The sequence below is a fragment of the Aquila chrysaetos genome, chromosome 6 (genome assembly GCF_900496995.4).
Source record: "Aquila chrysaetos chrysaetos chromosome 6, bAquChr1.4, whole genome shotgun sequence".
NCBI classification, from domain to species: Eukaryota; Metazoa; Chordata; class Aves; order Accipitriformes; family Accipitridae; genus Aquila; species Aquila chrysaetos.
The window spans coordinates 34,438,088-34,460,584 of NC_044009.1; the positions used below are offsets into that span (position 1 = coordinate 34,438,088).

At 35.6% G+C, this 22,497-nt stretch overlaps 1 protein-coding gene across 4 annotated transcripts in view; it reads left to right on the forward strand.

Moving 5' to 3' along the window:
• The window catches only part of LOC115343206 (fibroblast activation protein alpha), a 42,799-nt gene that overhangs the window by 15,044 nt on the left and 5,258 nt on the right, over positions 1-22,497 (forward strand). For all 4 annotated transcript variants that reach the window (XM_030018864.2, XM_041124096.1, XM_041124095.1 and 1 more), the window contains 13 exons: positions 720-823; positions 1,158-1,293; positions 4,752-4,796; positions 6,524-6,628; positions 6,717-6,787; positions 7,399-7,452; positions 7,787-7,911; positions 9,141-9,188; positions 12,073-12,171; positions 12,909-12,978; positions 14,211-14,405; positions 18,208-18,262; positions 21,561-21,660. In XM_030018864.2, the coding sequence (XP_029874724.1) occupies positions 720-823; positions 1,158-1,293; positions 4,752-4,796; positions 6,524-6,628; positions 6,717-6,787; positions 7,399-7,452; positions 7,787-7,911; positions 9,141-9,188; positions 12,073-12,171; positions 12,909-12,978; positions 14,211-14,405; positions 18,208-18,262; positions 21,561-21,660 (1,207 nt within the window). The remainder of the gene's footprint in view (positions 1-719; positions 824-1,157; positions 1,294-4,751; positions 4,797-6,523; positions 6,629-6,716; positions 6,788-7,398; positions 7,453-7,786; positions 7,912-9,140; positions 9,189-12,072; positions 12,172-12,908; positions 12,979-14,210; positions 14,406-18,207; positions 18,263-21,560; positions 21,661-22,497) is intronic.

Here is a 22,497-nt window from a genome sequence, read left to right on the forward strand (position 1 = left end):
CTAGGACAGCTTCAGATTATTTCCACACTTCATAGTGCTTTTTGATCTCAAGGGGCTTTGGATTTTAACTGCTTTTAAGTGCAAGATCTAAGACAAGAAGGTTTTGCGTTGGCATTTCTTCAGCATGTATTAGAGAGCTCTCCCAACTCTTGTCATGTTCTTACCACTGCAAGTGATGATGTTAATGTATCTTAAGAAGTTACTCACCTGTCAGCTGGGTTACATTTCTAAAGTAAAGCTGGATGGTTTAGACAACACATGGAGGAGAATTAAAAAACTAATAATGTATACAATGAATAAGCAAGCGTGAAATCAGTTTAAGCTAAACCATTTTATTTCACAGCTCAGATGTAAAAGAGCACTTGCAATCATGTGAATATACTCCTGTAGTTTTATGCCACAGTAAGTGTAGTGTGTACTGCAAAGATCCTCACTGCAAATAGAACGCTGGTTCCCATCAAGCATGTTTTCTGTATAGAAAGGCACTAAATTTGACTGTTAAAAGGTTTTCTCCTTTATATATGAAATGATACAAAGTTAAGTAATGTACTACTGCAGTAGTGTCACTCTGAGATCTTATAAGACCGCATTTGCCCTATTATACTTAACTGAATACATAATTTGTAACCTATCTCCTTTCCTGCAAAAAGTGTTGTAACTTTCCTCAATCTGAATTGTTCAGAACCTGATTTGAATAACCTGATACATTTTCTTTGAAGGCTGGGGCTAAAAATCCTACTGTTAAAGTGTTTATTGTAGACACTGTTAATGCTGAAGCGTTTGGTCCTAAGGAGGTACCAGTTCCTGCAGTCATAGCATCCAGGTAGTGTGCCCTCAAATATGTCTTCTATTTTTTAAAAAAAGGTTTTGTCTATTTGTTTTAAATGCTTGAACCTCTGAGTTGTTTTCTGTTTCTAACAGTGGAGTGCCATATTCATCTCCTAGATGGTTCACAAGCTAACTAGAAATGTTGTATTTTGATTCTGTCTATCTATATGATCCATTGTTACAAAGGACAAAAAAATTCTCTAAGGCAGTGGAAGCTTTGCTATTGTCTTCCACAGAGCAATATGGGGGATACAACCTGTAAGCAATGCTTCTATATTCCTGTTCTTTAATAACCACCATTCCTTTCTTTTTTTGTTTTATTTTTTTAGTGATCACTATTTTACTTGGCTTACTTGGGTAACAGATAGTCGAATCTGTGTGCAGTGGCTAAAGAGAATCCAGAATTTTTCAGTCTTAGCTATTTGTGACTTCAAAGAAAATTCAAATACTTGGGACTGTCCAGAGGTAATAAAGTTGGAAATATAAATTTAACATTGCCGAAATTAGCATTTGCTAATCCCATCTGCATAGCTATTTTAACACCTACTGGTCATGCACAGGTTGCTCTGACTTACTTGCAGAAGTATATTTAATCTTGCCCTGAATTCTTTTAGAAAATAATTGCGTGCCTGCCATAATTGTATTTTCCAGTGTTTGATAACATTCATCTTTTAGCTACTAGTGATACCTTTTTCAGTATTTTAATTGCTGGGGGAGGGGTGAAAAAATTTCAATTGCACCAACAAGAAATAAAATCACCAATATATTTTTTTAGTGAGGCTTAAATAACAAACAAGGCAACAAAAATAAGGCGGCGGCTATTGAGCAGCTTTCAGTACTGTTGTTTAGTTCCTTCTTGTTTCCTCATCTTCAAAAGTGGAACCATGTAGGATCTTTATTGTTTTTTAATGAAAATTTTATTATACTATGTTGACATTTTATACTAAGTCTGACTAAATTATGTCCTTTATGATTAATGTTAAAATAGTTGAAAGAACATACAGATTAAAAGCAAATCAGGTTTTCAGGAGGGAGAAATCCTTCTGTCTTATCGAATCACACAGCTGGAGAAAGCACGCAAGTTTTCAGAAACAAAATCCCTTTTTCAGATCTGAAGAGAAAACTTCAGGCCAGTTGCAACAGTAGCCATCATTAAGACATTTTGGAGGGATAACCATGCTCTGTTGAGCAGAAGGATGGCTTAGACAGCCTAGCTATCTATACTGATATGTAAATAATTACAGATCTTACATACAGAAGCCTTTCTGAAAAAAATATTTCTTTAAAAGACCTTGTAAAGCCTGAAGACTGTAGACACTGATAAATTCATATAGATCCTGAAGGAAAGGATAACCCTGAATTTCAGTAACTCTAGTACAGATGTCTCATTTATTGTCTTTCAGTACTGATGCTGTTTGCATGTCTTGTTTTTAGAGTTTGTGATACAGAACACCTACAAAAACTAGCATTAGGATGAAACCTTGAACTAATGGGAAATAAAAGGCAAAAATACTTATAAAAGTGTTCTGTATAACTGTTAAATTGTAAATTCAGAGTGTATTGACACAGCCCTTCCAAGCTGAAAATATTTTTTATTCCTCTATGATATGACAATTGTTGCAAATTTAAAAGGAAGTTAAGGTCCTGTTCTTTCAAAAACATTATCGTTGAAGTAATTTTCCACAGAGAAATATCTTAATTTATTAGGAAAAAATACATATTTACTGCAGCATTTGATGAGTATCCTAAGTAATTGTTCCACTTTATAAGTACATTAACACTGAATCTCTGTCTTGCCTCCAAGTAACCTACATTTTAATAACTAAATATTTTAATGTACAGAAAAAAACCTCAAGGGTTCTAGGATTCTACCACAATCCACCAAAGTACTTTAACACAAGCTTAACTTTAAGCATGTAAGCAGTTTTATTTATTTCAGTAGGTCTATTTATGTGTTTAAAATTAAGCATGTGCTTAATTGCTTTGCTGGAACCAGACCAGAACAATTAACATCTTGCAGGACTGTGTTCATGATCCTTGTTTAATTGCATTTCTCCATGAAACCTTATTTGTGGAGTCACTACTGATGTTTCTATAATTCTATATTTATACAGTGATACAATGCTTTTATCACATTAAAGTTTGCGCAAATGGCCAATTGAAGGAGTGTGAACAGATGGGAGTGCTGCATTAGCTCTATTTGCCGTTAGAAAGTATATCTCTGTACATTTCCATTGGCAAAAATAGTTCTCTTGTTGATTTCAGAATAAATCGAGACTCTAATGTACAATAAATGTGCTAGGCTTTATGTACTTGAAAATAATAACAAAATATAATCTACAAGATGTTCCTAAAGTGTTGATTCATCAAAACTGTTCATGTGTTCAAGTCTCGCTCATGTGAGTAGACCACAGAAACCAATATGACTTCATTGGAACTATTCATGTGACTAAAACCTAGACATGTGTTTGTGAAATTGGGATTTCCTATAAAGTTGACAGTTCTCTAATTAAATTCTGTAAATACTTTAATACACAGAAAAATCCCATAGAAGTCAATGGGACTACTCATATGAGAGAAATTAAATATATCCTTAATGTACTAAGTCATCAAGATCTGAGCCTTAATTTAAAGAAAGGAAAATAAATTTAGGATGCAGAAATAAAACAATACGTCCCATTTTTCTTATCATGAAAAGAATTAAAATCCATCTTCTGAGTTAATAGCTCAGTGGAGCCCTTACAAAGTACAAAACGGTCTTCTACAGGGCAAGTACCTGCAACTTTTGCTCAAATAAGTCACTTTGCAGGGACTAAGTTGAAAGGGGGAAAGCATTCTGAATGCTAATGAGATTACACTGAGGATAACAAATACAAACAATATTCTTTAGAAAGCAAATTTGTTGCATTTATTTCAGCCTGTGAAGAAATACTGTATTAAATGAACAGTATAAAGAAAGATTTGCAAGATAAAAAAAAGAAATACATTGACTGAATGCAGAATTGTTAAATAATAAATCACTTGCTCCATCCAACAAGCAAGATATTATACTCTTCAATGAAAAAGTCTTAGGAAAGTATTGAAAATGCACTAGAAACTTTATAAGTAAAACATAAATAAAAATGTAAAAGCACCTTTAGCTGCAGGAGGTACTGATCTATTTATGCTCGGTATAAGTCTTTTTTAAAATCAACTTTAAGAATGTTACAAGGAGTTAAGACCTGCTAAACTTACATTCATGGTCTCAGGGTGTGATAATCTGGGTGATTTTTGCTGCCTACATTATCTTTGCCAATCCTTAATTCTTCTTTCTAAATATGTTATTTCTGAGATTTTTTTAAAGTGTTGAAAATCAAGCCCTTTAATATCTTTGAGCTGAGCGCCAAATATAGAGACCCTTGATTTCTATGTACTTAGTTAAAGTATTTGGCTTGTATTTTTAAGGTTTTTAAGGTTTACATTTAAAAGATGTACCTAATAGTCACATTATCCACTGTTATAAATCAACATCATAGCTTTGAAAAGAAAGGAAATATGTCAAATGAACCAACTGAGAATCTAACACAGATTTTTAAAATTATTATTCCTGAAATTATTTTACTTGGTTTTTTAACTGAAAAATTCATGAGATTAAGTAGTTGTTAATTATTGCTTTCAGTGAAAATGTTGCATAAGGTTAAAACAATTACTTTAGATTTTATTTAGCTCTGATGACACCTGTTAATAATATTTTAACTAACATAATGATACTAATACAGTAATATTATTTACCTCAGACAACCTTCAAGTCCCTGAACCTTCATAGCAAGTATTCTAAAATTCTCTTTTACAGGCAGCTACAGATTTTTTATTTGAAGATTTTGAATCTCCATAAACTCATTCTTGAACTTCTTAAAGAGTGTACATTTGATTTTGTTTTTCAGAACCAACAGCACATAGAAAAGAGTCAAACAGGATGGGCAGGCGGAGTAAGTTTTTTGTACTCTATTTTGATCTAATGAAAAGCTACAGCTTTCTGCATCTTCACAGCAGTGTTTTGAAACATGAAGCACCATTCTGAGTCATACAATACTACTGCTTAAACCTGTTGCACTGTAGGATTGAGACTTTTAATGCTGTGCGAGGCATAGTATCTGGCTACTTGTTTCTGAGTTTAAAAACCCTTTCTCTGTCTTATTTTGCAAATCTTAGACCAACTGATTAGAAAATATACTCCCTTATACTGAAGGGAGGGAAGTCATGAAAAGACACAGATTCATACTGCAATGTAATTCTTAGAAGCATCCTGGAGGCAAAGAATAGATGTAAAATTCCTCTGATATCACCAGGGCAAGAGATAAGATCAGTCATACCATAGCATTTTGAGAATAAAACCTGTCCGTTCAGAACTCAGTTTTAGTGCCAAGTGCTGCACACCTTCAGCTAGGGAGGAACCTTCAACATAAGATACCCCACTTACAATGGTAGTTGATACTTCTCTGCAGTTACCCCTAAGCAAAATAAATTTTCTCTACCCAGTAACCTTTATCTTGGAAGAGACATAACACCTATCTTTGGGAACTCACAGTAAAAACAAACCTGCAAGAAAATTGTAAGAGCATGAGATCAGTATTTATAATCATATATTCTAACAGTGAATATGTATTATTGCTTATGTTTACTCTTCAGGCAGGTGAAGTTACTAGAATTCAGTGCGGGCAACCTTACACTGTGCCTGAATATCCTGCCGTGGACTTAACCAAGTTTCGATTTTCAGTACACTGTCCTTTAAAAGACGTGTTTTTATTTGAGTTGAAGATTACACATTTACAAGAATTAGTTATTTTACTTGGTCCCTTTCTTTTTTTGCCACTTCTCTTGAGGTTGTGATGACAGGTTTTTATTAGAGCTAAAGAAATTGCACACATGCATAAATCCCTGCTTTAGCCTTTATGGGATTTTAAGCATTAAGAATATTAGAAGCAGGCTCCAGAACAATTTAGCTCGTGGTCACAGGTTCTAGTCGAGCTTGGGTTAGTATTATTCAAAAGTCGTACTCACTCAGGAATGTTAGTGCTATGTTTGAAGTGCTTGCAGGTCATTCTTCGGTGTTCATGTTTTGAAAATAAAACTCACTGTTGCAGTAACTCATCCTTGACTGACAATTTTAGTAAAGAGGTGATGGTTTGAAAGGAAGCAAAAGTTGAATGGTCTTCTCTGGGATAATCTGTTCTTTAACATTAGTGGAATAGTATGGGAAACTTCAGATATCCATTTACTTAGCACTGTATTTGCTCAGTGAATCAGCCAGACTCTGTGGTCCACAAGATTTTCAGTCTGGCACCATTCATGAACATTAGCTTTATTCAGGAACTTCTTTTTTAAACATCACCTCTACCTATTTTTGAATAACTAAAGAAAGGTCATTCACAATATACAAACAAATTATTCCACTTATAAGTAGAGAGCTTGCATTTGTGGGGTACTTGAGGTATCTATATTATCAGCTTAAGAAATCTGACATGACAGGTTAGAAATTGTAATGTGTACTGACTGGGAGATTGCACAAGTGTTTACCTGTGATGTTCAAAGTACTTTGTCCCATCTGAACTGATTAAATAGTCTTGTTACTTTTAGTATGTGTACTATAATCTGCTAAATAGTTTGGACAGTTTTACTTAACATCTCATCTACCATTTTTCTTCCATTGTTTCAGTTCTTTGTTTCTACACCATATTTTACATCAGACAGCAGTTCATACTACAAAATTTTTAGTGACAAAAATGGTTATAAGCATATTCACTACATCAATGACTCTGTGGTAAGTCAAGCAGTGTTCTACATTGATCTACTGTAAGTTCCTGAAATAACTCTACAATATTCAGTAACTTATATGTCTTGCTTGACAGGAGAATGCAATCCAAATTACAAGTGGAGAATGGGAGGCAATATACATTTTCAGAGTAACAAATGATGCAATGTAAGTATCATGAAGAAGTGAACAGGTTGTGAGTGGTGTCAGTAAAAGCAACACTTAATCACTTGAGCACCATTTGTTAATTCATCAAGTTATAACTAGGTATAATTTGTTTTGTATGTGAATGGATCCACAACAGATTTGTATGCAAAGGCACTGTTTTGCAAACGGTTTGCAAACTTGTTTTACTTACAGGAGATTCTTTGCAAATTGCCCTCATTTTTCCATTTATTTTCAATCACCCAACTTAGAGAAACTTATTTAGAAATACTTAAATTTAATCATGTGGTTAACCCTCATACAATTTGCAGATACTTCTCTTTTTATGGTCTCTCATTCAGCTTACTATATAGATAGATACAGCTTACATAATTGGAGTGATGAGCTCATGAGAATCAAGCTAGAACTCCTATTTATATTGTTTATTTGTCATCTAATGAGAGTTTGAGCAAAGATTTATTAAGATGAAAGGTTTATAAGCTTAATTTACTCTTCCATCATATGCAGACATCTCAAAAAGTCTAAGTTAACTTCCAAGACGGCTTTTCATCTTGATGCTGGTTCATAGGTCATCACTTTATGGATTATTTATTAACATATAAATGAATTTACAGTTTCTATTCAAGCAATGAATTTGAAGGCTATCCAGGAAGAAGGAATATTTACAAGTAAGTGTTATCAATATTATCTTAATGATACTAGGTTGATAGAATATAGGTCTGAATTTGTCAATAAAATAATTCAGTTTCAAGATGTTTAAAGTGTAATTTCACAAGCTATTTTAACTAAATCTTGACCTTAGATTATATCTGAGAATTGAGGACAAATAGCATCTAAGGTTTAAATATACTCTTGGGAGAAAAAAATGAGAAAAAGGGAAAACATTTATTTTTAAATTGAACTGTTCTGAAAGTACAGTGCCTATGTTCTAAATTGTAAGGCAGACACATGTGAAGTTAGTTGTAGCAAAATAAATATTGCTTTATTTTATTTTTCTCCTAGAATCAGTATTGGAAGTAAACCTATCAGAAAACAATGCATTACTTGCAATTTAAGGAAAGAGAGGTGCCAGTATTATACAGCAAGGTTCAGCGAACGTTCTAAGTATTATGCCTTGATCTGTTATGGTATGTATAGCATGCAAGCAAACATATAATCAGCTATTCTTTCAAATTTATCAGAGGTGTAGATAATACTGATTATCCCAAATGATAGCTAGATGAATCATAGAAATTTCACAATAACCAGAAGAGATTTCCAGAAAGAAACTTTTCCATGTCCAAAAACCTTGAGAAGATGTTTCAGAAAATACAAATATTTTTACTCTATATTTTTTTACTTTTTCAACAAAAACCTTGGGATTTTTAGAATTAAGAACAAATTTGTGAAAGTCCTTCATGGCACAAAACAGATTGTAATCTGGTTCACCAGTCATGCTTTTTCTTGCAACAGCAAGAGCAGGATTTAGAAACATACAGTGATTTGCAATTCCTGTGATCAAAGTTAGCTATAAGAAACTACTACAATGTGTTTCCCAACTGAAATTATTAAAGCCCATGTCAGCCACAAAATGCTGGTTTTTTACTACCTGAGAACATTTTTAATAACTGAACTAAGAAAAATTCAGTTCATCAAGATGTGTGATCACTGAAACCACTTGTAACAGAAGTATTAAGTGAAGTCTTAGCTCTTTTGAAATGTTAGGTAATTTCAGTGATCTGAGGTTTCATCCATTGCTGTAATCAAAGAAGAGTGAAGTCAGAATCTAAAAAAAAGGAAAGAAAAATATCCAGGGTTTTCCTTTAGCATATTTCATATAAAGTTTACTGTTCTTCTGATTCTGCAGTGACTGATCAGCTGAAGAGTTCCTTAGAACTTCCGTTGAGCAGAGAAGCAGATGTAGCAAATAATAACACCTTTCAATCATTCTTGCACAAAACAGTCAGTAAGGTCGTCACCATATGAAAGCCACTCACCTTCACAAATAGGATGTGACATGTTCTCAAAGAATGTTTCACATTGTTAATTCTGCATTCACCTTATGTAATCTCATCTCAGGTATTAACTAGATGTCACTTCATCTCTAGGGAGGAAGAGTTTGTTAGTAGATTTGAAGTTACTTCTATTATGTTTGCTAAGCAATGCCTGTATGTATACAAGTCTATGTACACACAGTACTTTATACATTTCATGCAGCAGGGACTAGTGAGTTATACAGCAGAGAAGATTCAGATTTGTGTATCAACTTTGAGCTCTTTAACACCTGTCAGTTACCAATGTTAATGTAATACACACTCCATCACCAAATTCCAGCTTCAAACTATAATAAACTGCCTTCTTATCATTCTTATGACAGGTCCCGGGATTCCCATTTCTACTCTTTTTGAGAACCACGGTGATAGAGGTACTGCAAATATCCTGCCTGTTTCTGAGCAATTGTTTTTCTCATTGATCTTCACTATGCAGATCCTCTAATACAATATTAGGATTGTGATCAAGAAGCCTTTTGTCTTGTTTGTTATTAAAATACCTAGTGTCTTTCTAGATTTGTTAATTAGTAAAATCCAAATATCAATTTCAAGCCTTTATTTTTATTCCTGAGTCCAGCACTTTTATAGCATACTGATGTTTTTCCTGTTTACACACTATAGATGCAAAGAACATCAGTAACTCTTTGTCTACCAAATATTGAGTCAAACTTTGTAGAAAACATTCTTGTGATTTCCAAACTATTCCTTTTCACATTCGGATGAACACAAGACACTCTGAGTTTTTTCATGAAACAGCCCTACCCTATACAAAAGGCAACAATGTACTATTTAGAGTTTGCAGTTTGAGGTATTGTACTGTACTAATTAGAATTTGGATCAGTGACTTGCTCTTCAGCCATTGGTAGAGATGTCAGGAAAGAGCAGAAGCTCTTTCAGATGATCAGTTCAAATAACGGCTTCAGACAAGGTGTAATTATTGATACAAAATGGGAACTCCAGCAAGAAACATTCAGAGCCCTCCTTTAAGTAGCCTGTTAGAGAGGACTGTTTGCAACCAGACCAAGCAGGAACTTGCTAAGCATGAAAATATTAATTGCGCTGCAGTGAGTTTTCTCTGTCTGTCCCTTGTTTTACCCTAAAAATTCTTCCCCAACTTAAAGCCCTCAGTCCTGAAATGTTATGAAAACTAACATGGTCCTGTAAAAAACTTCAGTGATTTGGCATTCCTCCATCCTTCCCCAATAATCAGTGGAAACGCACTGGTAGTTCTAAAGCCAGGGTCCTTACAGTTCAGCTGGTATTGATAACCCACTATTAACTGAGTATTGTCTGACCAGAAGACACATAAAAGCATGAGGAAGACAAATGCAGCAATATTGTTAAGCTAAATTGATCAGTGGTGATTCATGTAGAAGTCAATGAATTGCAACATAAGATTATTTTGACTCCAATAGGAGTTGGTACATCTTAGTTTTTAACCACTCAAAAATGTTTGCAGATGGAAAAGATTGGTCAATGTGTCTATTGCAATTGTGCTATAAAAACGCTATGTCCTTCTGGTATTTCTTTTGCAGAAGGTTTAAATAGGTTTAAAGGTTTAAATATTGCTAATGCATGGATTTTTTCATATTTAATCCATTGTGATAGCTCTCTGTTTTCCATGATTCATTATGACCTTGTGTATCAAGGGCCCCTACTACTTCCTTATCAAAGTATGAATTGCATTAAATGCAGCTAAATGCCCAACTACAAATATGTGTTTCTTAACCTCTTTGTAGGGGAGAACAGTTTCATTTAGTGGATCTTCACCACTGGTTTCATGATGTCTCACCCTGCTGTGCTATTATTCTTCAGGAATAAAAACAAATTCAGGCTTCTCTTTGACTTTTTATGACCTTTTTGGATTCATTTTCCTTAAGTGTCTTGCTTTCATAATCTCTTCTTTGGTGCAAAGCTATTTTTAGTAGATCCATTTTCATTGCAGTTGGCAGGATTTTAAAAATATATCACCCATGAATTTTAGTAGGAGGCATGCAGTTAAACTAACATACACCAGTTTGGAAGCTCCTTCCAGCATGCCTACAATTCATTTGTGGTAAAGGGCAAGTTTCAGGAGTTTTGAGGGGAAGGATGGAAAGGGTTCAGCTGAGTTTACGTGAGTACCCAAAGCTAGGATGATCTTTCAGCCATAAAAACCAACTTGAATCTGCAAAACTTGTCAATACTACTTTGAAAGAACAAATTCCAGTGTTATATTTCTGGCATGTCCTGACCACTATCTAGCTCAAGGCGTGCTGAGAGAAGTACTTCTTGTATTTTTTTGAGCATTTCCAGAGACAGGAAGTGGTTGCATTAAAAAAAAAAAAAAAAAAAAAAGCAAACTAACAAAGAAAATCTCCTGCAGTTTTAAAAGGTTCTTTCATTTTGAAACTGTAACTAAAAGTCACAGATTTCCATTATGTACAATATTCTTCTTCCATCACTATTCATGGGAAAACACATAAATAAACAAGTAATATCCAGTGGATTCATAATATATAGTTCTGCAGCCTATGCTGGAAATTAACTAAATTTTGAATAGTAATTTTTAAGTTATATAACTGTAAATTGGGTCTAAAGCAATTAAAACAAAAATGTAAAATACTTTTTAGATTAAAAAAAACAACAAAAGAGGTTCACTAAGTGTGCAGTAATATGTTACTAGGGACAGTTATATGGTAAGTCTAGTATCTTTGTGCATGAATATACCATACAGTGGTTAAGCAAGGGTTTGCCACAACCCGTTAAGAAACTGAATTTCCTGCGTTAGCCCAGAAACAAGATATTCCCAAACATCTATATGCTTAACCACAGTGCCCAAGGATCTCAGAGGTTACTGATGTTACTGTGGTAAGCAAGGGAGGAGATACAGGACTGTGTTTTGCATGACGGGATGAATTTTACATTTCCAGCTCCCACCGTATTACAAAACTGGGTTGAGAGCTCTGCAGGAGAATGGAGTTTCTTCATAACATCCGGGACTCTAACACTCAGAGGCAACATGTGAAATGATTTGCATTGCAAAATGTACATCCTATAAAAATCTAACTAATATTTGTGCACTATAATACCAGTGCCTTGCTTTTATTTAGCTATGTGATCAAGCCCAGTTAGAAGTGTCTGAGTTGATTTCATTACTCTGCTTGTAAAATTCACGGATTTCCTTTCTGTTCTAATAACACAAAATAAAGGAATCTCAATTAATGAAGAGGAATTAACAATAAATTAGTTAATAATTCAGACATTTATTTTATTTAGAGCTCAGAGTATTGGAAGACAATTGGGAATTGCAGTCTGCTTTGCAAGAGATCAAACTGCCAAAAGAAGAAATTAATAAACTTGAAGTGGATGGTATAAGTAAGAATTACACATCTTTATTATACTTTTTATTCCTACCTTTTTAATATTTTGCCTTCATTTTGTTATAGTAAGTATCGTCTTTCTGTAGAACAAACTTGTTAGCCTCTCAGATTGGGAAGAATAGGCCTGGTTCCACCCTGTTTGACAACAACCAATTTGTCTGTGCCTCAGGGTATCTGAGTAGTATTTAAAATAACACCTCTGCTTCACAATGCAATTTTTTGTTTTAAATCTTTAATACTATCGGTAAGGTGTTTAAATATCATGTAAAAACATTATAGTATGGTGGTGATAAAATGTGAAATGTAAACTGCTGTTCATGTGTTACACATTATATTGACTTGCATACACTGTTGTTTTCACTAGTGACTTTACAAACAATATTCAATGGAAATTAATCAGTGTAAAGTTCCAAAACGTGTTTCTCATGATGTTAACAAGAGTTATATTCCTAGTTGTGTTTTTCTAGGCACCTGGAAAACAGAACCTAGAGGTAACGTGAAATAAAAATTTTATGCTTAGCTAAATTAAAATAAAAGTGGGCACTATTTCTTCAAAGTTGTTCTTCAACAGCTGAATATAAACAGTTACTTGCATCAGTTCTGTGATTCACAGTTCATGCATTGTGTAGTTTGTGCTGATTCTCTTTCATACGCTATTACACCAAACTCTGGATTATGCTTGGAGGAATCATTTTAACCATTAACATTATAATTTTAATATGTCTTTTCTAGCTTTGTGGTACAAAATGCTTCTACCCCCACAGTTTGATAGATCCAAGAAGTACCCTCTGCTTATTCAGGTGTATGTAACACTTCCTTTCTTTGAACGTTGTTGTTTTGTCAGAAAACATACTTCTTATAATTTAACAAAACCTAGGACATTTACAACATTGAAGCAAAAGCAAAACCACTTAGTTCTGTTTTGTTTGTTGTAGTGGTTTTTTAAATATATTTCTGGAATAGACATTCAAACCAATGGAAATCAATGAGGATTTTATGTTAATCTTAGCATGGCAAAGATTAGTTCCTCAGAGAAAGAAAAAGGATAAAAACATGTGAGCTATTGCTTGGAGTTCATAGCTCTGTTGCTGCTTCTGTTTATCATGAGGCAGTCTGAAATTATTGTTTTCAGCTTTGCTAATATGAAAAATACGAGAGCCTGTTTCACTTTTTAAGAAAAAAACCAAACACCCCTAAACCATGTGGACTGGCTTCTTTCATCAAATGTTCCTTCTAAAGAGCATTTGACATGAATTTAATTTATTACAGGCAGGAAAGGCAACAAAAAATTGCAGTGGTGCAAAAAAAAATGAGAGGGAGAAGGGAGAGCTGAGTGGATGTAATAAACCTTACATCATTTTTTATTAATCAGCGATGATCCAAAGGTCCAAGAATGCTAAGTATGTTTGAATGAAATTTAAAGTAGAAGATTAACTCAGTTGTGTCCTTGAGGTAAAATGTGTAATTTGCATTAGGCTATTCCCATGAGGAGTGTCCCTCTGTATAGCTCAGCTATGTGGGGTGTGTTCTGCCCACAGCTCCAACAGCACAGTAATCCCTACTGAAACAGAGAAGGTCTGGGGATGGCCAGAAAGTGTAAGGAGCTGTACTTTTTTCTCCTGTTTTCTTTGGCATTGCTGACTGCATGTGGACATCAAATGCAGAAAAGGACCAAAAAGGGCTGTTATACCTAAGGAATTTGGAGAGAGGAAAGAATTGAGTCTTTGAGGCATCACTCTTCCAAGGATTTACCTTAGGACAAGCACCTGATGCTGCACCCCTTAGTCTGAGCTAAAACTAATGATTTGCCTTAGGCATAAAACCTTAAGGATTAAAATGGATTTTAGATAGCAAAATCTCACAAATATATGAAAATGGTAGTTGAACTGTTTGTCTGCTGAGCTCTCTGAACCACAGCCATATAACAAACTTGTGGAGAAAATTTAAGAAGTACCTATAGCTATAGTCCAGTATCCGGTAATCATTTATAAATTTATAAATATGAGTTGAAAATGTGTGAATTTTCATCCTCAGGTACGGAGGACCTTGCAGTCAGAATGTAAAGGAAACATTTAGCATTAGCTGGATAACCTATCTTGCAAGCAAAGAGGGAATTATTGTTGCTCTAGTGGATGGCAGAGGGACAGCTTATCAAGGTGACAAGATTTTGCATGCAGTATATCGAAGACTAGGAGTCTATGAAGTTGAGGACCAAATCTCAGCAGTGAAGTAAGTAGAATATCTCCCTGTATAACTGTTGTATTTACATACCTACAAGAAGAAATGTGAAAAAATATTAAATACACTTCTCAGCCTTTCTTCTGGAAAGCTGAGGTCTCCAGGAAATAAGACAAGAAGACTTGTAGAAATAAAATATTACTGAGGTGCTTGATGTCAGCGAGGTTTTGTGTGGTTTATTAAGTCCATATACTACTAAGTTCACATTTGGACCTCACCACTTCCATTTTATAAGAGCATCATCAGAGGCTTCAATCCTAGGCCTAAGGAAATACAAGTGTCAGTGGTGAGAGGTAAGCCAGTGTATTATCCATTACTCTGAAGTTTTTCCTGTAGGGGAAGCCTACCTCAGTGAACAAAGGTCCATAGTGATATAACACAGTGATTAGCTAAAGGTCAAATGTGAAGTTTGTAGCAGAACTGAATCCTGACACAAGCCTTCTAGAGGTCTGTTAGTCATAAACTTGCCTTCCGTGCTATTTTAGGATAGTTATGAACAAGAGTGTCTGAGGTCCTCTGGTAGTTGTTCCCCAACAGTTGCTCCTTTGCACTTAAAGTTTTCCAAGGGAAAATAATTCCTTAAGCAGAGGTTTTGGGAGGGAGTGAAAGCTGAGGTTTTGTAAAGAAAGGCTGCCTGTTAAGCTTACAGATGCAGTAGCACTGCTAAAGTGAGCATTTAAAGAAGTGTTAGTTTGAACCCCGCAGAGATGACTACAAGGCAGGAATAAGAAGTTTAGTCTAGGCTTTGATCTGGAATTTGGCCCATCAGAGCATGGATAGATTTCTAGGTGCAACAGTAAATACCCTCTTTTCCCAAGTAATAGACCTGATTCTGAGTAGCTTAGCTAGAAATTGGATGTAGCAGTCCAGGTCTCCACAGCTTTCACTACTTGTTTGAGATCACTGCCTGTATTTACAAGTGTGTGTGAGGAGGGTATCTGTTCCCTCCTCTTTCTGCTTTGTGATAATTAATTTCCTCCTCAATGATATAAACCCACCTGTATCCTTTTCAGTGATAAATGAAACAGAATAGCTGTATATCTGTTGCATTAAAAGGTAAAGAGTTTTGGCAGAAAATAAACCCCTTGTGTTCCAGCTTGTCTTCAGATATCAGAGGGGCTGGGGGCAGCTAGGCTTAGATTCTGGGTGATGCGCAATTCAACACTGTAAGTCTGGTCATGTTCAATATATTGAACTACCACGACCACAGAGGCACAAATAGCGCAATGTAACTTCAGTCTAGTCACATTCAATGAACTAGCATGGCCAGACTTAAGAATTTTGGTCGCATTCAGTGAGAACTCTCATGGCTAGATTAATGAATAGTACAGCTTATTAAAGCAACAGAAGTGCAGATTCTTTTAGATTGCCAGTGATAAATACACTGTCTGCAAAGCACGTGCAAGTACCAAGAATATGAATAATACAGCTGAGTACAAACGCGTTAAATCATGGAATAACTCCACAGAGATTTCGAAGTTTCCCAGGGAAGCACTTGGTATAACCAAGATTTCAAATCTTACCCAATCGGCGTCCCTAGGGAGGGGGAAGAGAGGTTCAGCCCATCAACTGATCCCAGCAGTCAGCGATGTCCTCCCGACTTGTCTACGATGGTATCTTCCCTGGCATTCCTCCTCTCTTAAGCCATTTTATACTATTTTCTTATCTTTAGGTGGATCTTGAGTGACTCTAGTCATACATAGCTTTATTATGATTGGTATAAAATCTCCTTGCTTTACTTTTGAAGGTATAAGCTAGAGAAATTCACAGCACATGCTCAGTGAGGTGTGGTCACACCTTGAAGGCGGGTAGCCTTTGGGATGGAGGTGTGTTTTGGTATTATAATGAGATTATAATGAGCAAAATTCACCCAGAGGACATGATTTTGCTTGACACTACTCCAGAACTGGGCACTTATGATATAAATCAGAAGTAAGGCAATAGCGTTGACAGAACCTCATTGTTTCACCTCCTTGCTTCAGTGGATTCAATGCAGGAACCTTGCATTCTTGTTCCAGTTCCCCATCCCTGTGGTAACATCACAGAGCCTGGCCACAGTGTTCCCACTCCTCTCCACCCTGCCTGTTGTTTCTCTTAGAGTCAGCATACCAAGCTCCCCTGGTTTTGCTAACATCTAAGGTTGCAGGTTATGTTGCTTAGGGAATTGTTATGGAACAGGATTCCTTGCGTATCCACTGCATTCCACCCTGGAGGTTTACCTTCCCTGAAGAGATGGACATATAATAAGTCATCACTAAGTCACCTCCAGCAATTATTCCACAATATCATGTCAGGTTTTTCTATTAATCTATTATTTGATTTTTCTTTCTTGAAACTTTCAGCAGCACCAGCATACTTTAAAATATAACGAGAGAATTTTTTTTATTGCTCTGAATCGTCACTCAGACATAAAATGCCAGAGACAGAGGGAACCTAAACTGATTCTGCAGTTGCAAAATCTGCTGAGACAGGCTGTGAAGAAATTACCTCAGACTTCATACTTCCCAGTTTTCTGTCGGCACCTAGACTAAATTTTTATTCAGTTAAATGCATTGCATTCCATCTTCCTGATCTAACACATGGTTTAAGATGCGTGATTTTTAGAGAGGATCCTATATTCTAGTGGGAAGTTCTTGGAGGGGCTTTTACTGTAGGAGGAACCCCAGGGATTAAGACAGCAATATAACAAAGCTGAATCATTTTTTGGCTTTTCTTTTGTCCCACCCAGATAGTATCCCGCATTTTGGGTGTTGTCAGTTACTCATGCTTGTCCTAGTAAAATAAGGCTAATATGTGTCCTGGGATGTATCTGAACATATTTTGTTTATCTGTCACTCTTGAACCTTTGTGGTCTTTTGCCTCATCCTCTCTTCTTTGCTGTTGCTAATACGGCTCTGGAAATACAGTCTTCAGTCTCTGATGCAGGATTTTTGTAGGAGACCTAATATTTATGATTCTCTTTGACCTGTTTGACTACTCAGTGCATAAACAAGATGCACCTTTCATCCATTGCAAGCTGATTACCTACTTGGAGCATTAGAAGATGTTTTCCTCATTATTATTTTTTATTACAGTAGCAGTATGTGCTCTTCACTTTTCAGGCACGTAAAAAAGAAAGCTTATTGCTCCAGGGAATCCCTAATCTTAGAGGCTGATACTGTGCCTCATGAGAGATCAACTCATTGTAAGATGAGTACGTTGAGCATCTTGCAGGATAAGGTCTGAATGTTAATGTTAATCCAGCACCTTTGGCATTAAAACAATGAAAATGATAATAGCCTGTGGGAAAGTAGAGCTATGGGAAATGAAATGTAATTAGTAGGAGTACACTTTTTGAACTTTTTCCTCTGCATGTGTGTGAGTGTACATCTGTACATATGCATACACACACATATATATATGCACATGTACAACATGAGTATAATGTATGATGTTTAATTTAGTCTGGACTAAATATCCAGGTGGATTCTAAGTATATGAAAAAAGAACTTTTTTGCCAAGAAGCCAGTTGGGCAGAGTCTTCATCCACTGGAACAAAAATTATGATGAAGAAAATATTAATTTCAGCATTTTTTATTCTTTCAAGAAGAATTCTTCCTTTTCCTCTGAAATATCTATTAATTGAATAATTGATGCTTTGTAGAAATTAGACATGCTATGCTGATTGTCAATTTGCTCAAATTGGTGGGATGTGTGGAAAAAAATTAAAGAAAATTTATTTTTTTCTAATTTGTTATAGGATTAACATTCTTTTGTAATAATGCATTTATTTCTGTGATTTTCTTTTCCACAGAAAATTTATAGAAATGGGTTTTATCGATGAGAAACGAATAGCAATATGGGGCTGGGTAAGTGATTGGGTTTTTGTATCTATCTTTAAATAATCCTGCAGTATAATTTTTTTAATTCTTCCTTATTCTGTCCTAAATCTGTATAAAGTTTCTTCTACCAGTGTTTGATGGTATTGCCAAAGGGAATAGTTCCTGTTAGTGCCTGTATACATGCAACTGCAACAGTGCAACAGTGCAAGCCCCCAAAACAGGATCTTTGGCAGCTCAAGAGGGAATTTTGAAAAGCTTATGCCTAACATATTCTTAGGACTTGAAGTTAAGCAAAATTGAGACATTTTAATTGGCTTTACTTTTAACTTAGGAACTGACTGGCATGGTGTCAAAATTCAAGTATTATCCTTTCTGATCTGAGTTTAAAATAATGAGAAAAGTCCTATGAATATCTCTCATCAGAAAATGTGACCCTTGCATCATTGTGAATCGCTGTACACTTGGCTGGCTTTGAAATGGTCAGTAGGGATGAATGTGGGTCTGATGGGTGTACAACATTGACAGCTTCTCCAAGAAGTGGAAAAACTGGACAGTATGGGAGTCATTCCAAATAATTAGCCAGTCTACTTTTCATCTTTGATTTTTTTTGTGTACTTTGCTTTGTAACATTCCCAGAACCTTTTATAGCCAGATGTATTGCAAGTCTTTATTATTAAATGGCCAGATTCCACTATCCTTAGGCACTGAGAAATAGAGTAGCATACCTCAAGTACAAATTGTAGGATAGCACTGCATTCTAATAGAAGAAAAATAAATTATTGGAATAGTTGGGGTTCTTTTTCCTCTGCTGTCAGCCTCAAAGTAGGACCATTCATGGAAATGAGATGCAGACCTATTAGTGGTGTTATGGGAGAGCTGAAGCCAACTTCAGTGGCAGCACAAATGCCACACAGCCCCTTTATAGAGATTTTTAAGGTGTTTAGGTCATCTGACTCAATTGCTCATGTTCATCATGAATGGCTGGATCAAGAATGCATAGACAGAACTGGAGCCCTGCCTCCTACCCAGCTTCAGCAGCTTTAGCATAACAGAATTATACTATCCAGGAGAATAAGCTGATAAGCACCACCTGAGGGTCTCATGGATTAGCACTGTAAGGAATGCTAAAGGGGGTTGGAGGCCAGACCTATGTTAGCCACCCTTACTCCTTCTCTGAGTAAACCAGTATCAGCTATCCAGCAGTAATAGGCAGCACTAACTAAAAAAGCTTACAGAATAAACTGGTATGTTGGCACTCATAAACATTTTCCAATATTTTTCTCTTTATGCATGTTCATTCTTCTCTGATAATCATTCAGAAAGACCTTTTATTTCATTCTCTTTAACTGCTTGTCTTTGCTAGGAGAATTCTTCTGATCTGTCACTGTTTGTTTTGTTTATTTTTTTGCTGGTTTTTGTTTGCTTGTTTGTTTTCTTTGGCCCAGTATCATTGTAAGAGACTTGCCCAGAAACACACTAGAGGATGGATCTTTTAAGATTCAGTTCAACTGTAACTGTAGAAGTTGCCTGATCTTAGCACATGAGCAGGTTGCTAAAATCTTTCTATGAAGCTTCTACCAACTAATATTTAAATTACTTTGGTCAGACACTGCTGTAACACGAGGATAAAATGGGGTACCATATGGTGAAATTAAGTGACACAGACACTTACAAGTGAGTAATTCTAAAGTGACATTAAGTCAGTTAAGGCCACATGAAAATATTTTATTTTTTTAATCACATCATATTTTATTTCACCACAGTGTTTCCAGAACCAATTAAGAGATTTCACACATCTAAAGTATTGTATCTCAGTAGTGGATATAATATTCAAATAATGGCACTATTGCCAAACCTGTCAGTCTTTTTTTCCATTTTTTTTCTGTTTATTATACCATTTCCTGGTCCATAACCTCTGAAAGGAGTTGAAAGGTGTTTCCTTATTTATAGCCTGCAACTTGGAAGGTATGCATGAACTATGCAGCTCATCGTACTTTCAGACTCACCAAACTCTTCTGGGTGGCAAAAGCTCTTAAATAACCACTAAAGCAATTCAGGTTTTGAACTATATCTCTCTGCCTGTTACAGTGCATAGATTTATCTGCCTGATCCTAATCCTTTACTTTTTAGCCTTGTGGACTGATTTTTTAAAAGATCAAATGAGCCAATCAAATGAGCTAGAAAAATTGTACGAATTATTATTTCCATTAGCATATGCACCACTGTCATTTCAAGCTGGAATGTCGAGAGGAGGGAGGGACTAACTTACTTTTGCACAAAAAAATATTTAATAGTTTTGCTTATTTCCCTTAGTCTTTCATATGCTACTGATGAGTTTGATAATCTTCAGGATTCTTCATGATACACGCCATATGTTTATCCCTCCCTCCATTCCAAAGTAAACAGTAACCCATTATTTGCTAAAGACCTTATACAAGTATTTTCCAACCCTAGTTCCACATCCTGTGGACAGTCAAACTAAATGCTTTTTATTTACAGTATTTTCCTGTCTCAGCAACTAGCCCCGCACAGTTGCACAGATCTATTCTGATATCAAGGCTTACTTACTACTTTACCTACCTTCCAGCTATGAACTTATTCTTCCTTGCTGGGTCCCAGTTTGAGGAATCAGGCCAGAAAATAACTGGAACAGTGGCAGGCAGTAGGGAGGAATTGCTCGAACCTCAAGTTCTCAAGTAGCTGAGCCTGTTAGTACTGATGATGGGTTTGGTTCAATATGCCAATCATTAGCAAAAGCTAGGTAGCTTGTTAAGGCAGGGAAAAACCTGTAACTGTTCTTGGAGGTGCACACCGAAAGGATGAGAGGCAATGAACACAAGTTGCCACGAGGGAAGTTTTGTTTATGTTTTAGGAAGGAAAATTTTTACAATGACAGTGATCAGTGTCAAAATAGATTGAGAAGAGAGGCTGTGTAATGTGGATGTGACTTTTATCGGCTTCATTTAAATCTGAAGTTAGCCCTGTTTTGAGATAGAGGCTGCACTAGATTACCTTGAAGGACCCTACCAACTTAAGTTTTTTGGTCATTCTAAGTAGTAGTAAGAGCAGTATCCTGTGATAAGCATTGAAGAAGTAGCAAAAAAAGAAATGATTCAATAAAATTGTCTAATCTCTCTCACAAGAAATCACATCAGATCCATCTGAAATAAATAAATAAATAAAAGAAATTAAAAAGCTTTTGTTGCTTTGTCCTCCATGTATTCAAAGCAAAATACTTACTTTGGAATTAATTTATATGAGTTTGATTCAGAAAACAAAATGATACTTCACCAATAATTTTAAACTGTCTGTGATTTCTCCCTAGTCCTATGGTGGGTATGTAACTTCTTTGGCACTTGGATCTGGCAGTGGAGTATTTAAATGTGGAATGGCTGTGGCTCCTGTTTCCAGCTGGGAATATTACGGTATGGAAACTTGACATAAATACTGACTTGGAAAGCAAGATGTAGCATTTAATGACTTTCTAAATGAAATCATTGCAGGAGAATGGCAATATGAAACTTAAAGACATTGCAATTACCTAGACATAAAGCTTTTAAGACCTTAAGTTTAATGTTTTCCTTGCTGAAAAAAACTGACTGCAACTGGCAGTTTGGAACAGACTTTGTCACATAGAAGGTACGTCCAGATAATTCCATATGCACATCTGTAACAGTAAGTGTGTAAAGCCCTCCTGATAAACTGCTATACTCAGGAGTGAAGTCCCTAAAAATCCTGTTTAAAAAGTATCACTGAATTCAGAAACAGCTGAAATTATTTTTCTGCCGGTAATGGAATCACAGAGCACTTCAACTTTAGATACTGCAGGCGATCTCTGTCAGGAATCAGTATCTCTGATGACTGCAAAGTTATTTCCCAAAAGCAGTGGAAAAGAGAGGGACCCAGTTGTGTCTGATATAATTTTTTGTTAATTAAATATTTTTTCCTTTAGATGTTTCTCAGTCACACCTCCTGTGTTGTTGTGTTACGTGACATCTTTTTGTCTATTTACTTAGGCTCCAAACTGTTCAGAGGAAACAACTCCAGGAGTATACTCCCAGGGCCTTACTGTGTGAATAAAGCAGGCACATACTCATACTTACTTGCAGACCTGCTAAGCATTTGGCATGGTGTAAAGGAACCTTAGTGTTGAAAAGAATCATGGCATACATGTTTTCAATGAGCAAAATGTAGCACTTTGAACACATTTACTTAGCATACAGTTATTTGCTAAGTATTCTGGGTTATAAGAAAATTTTTTT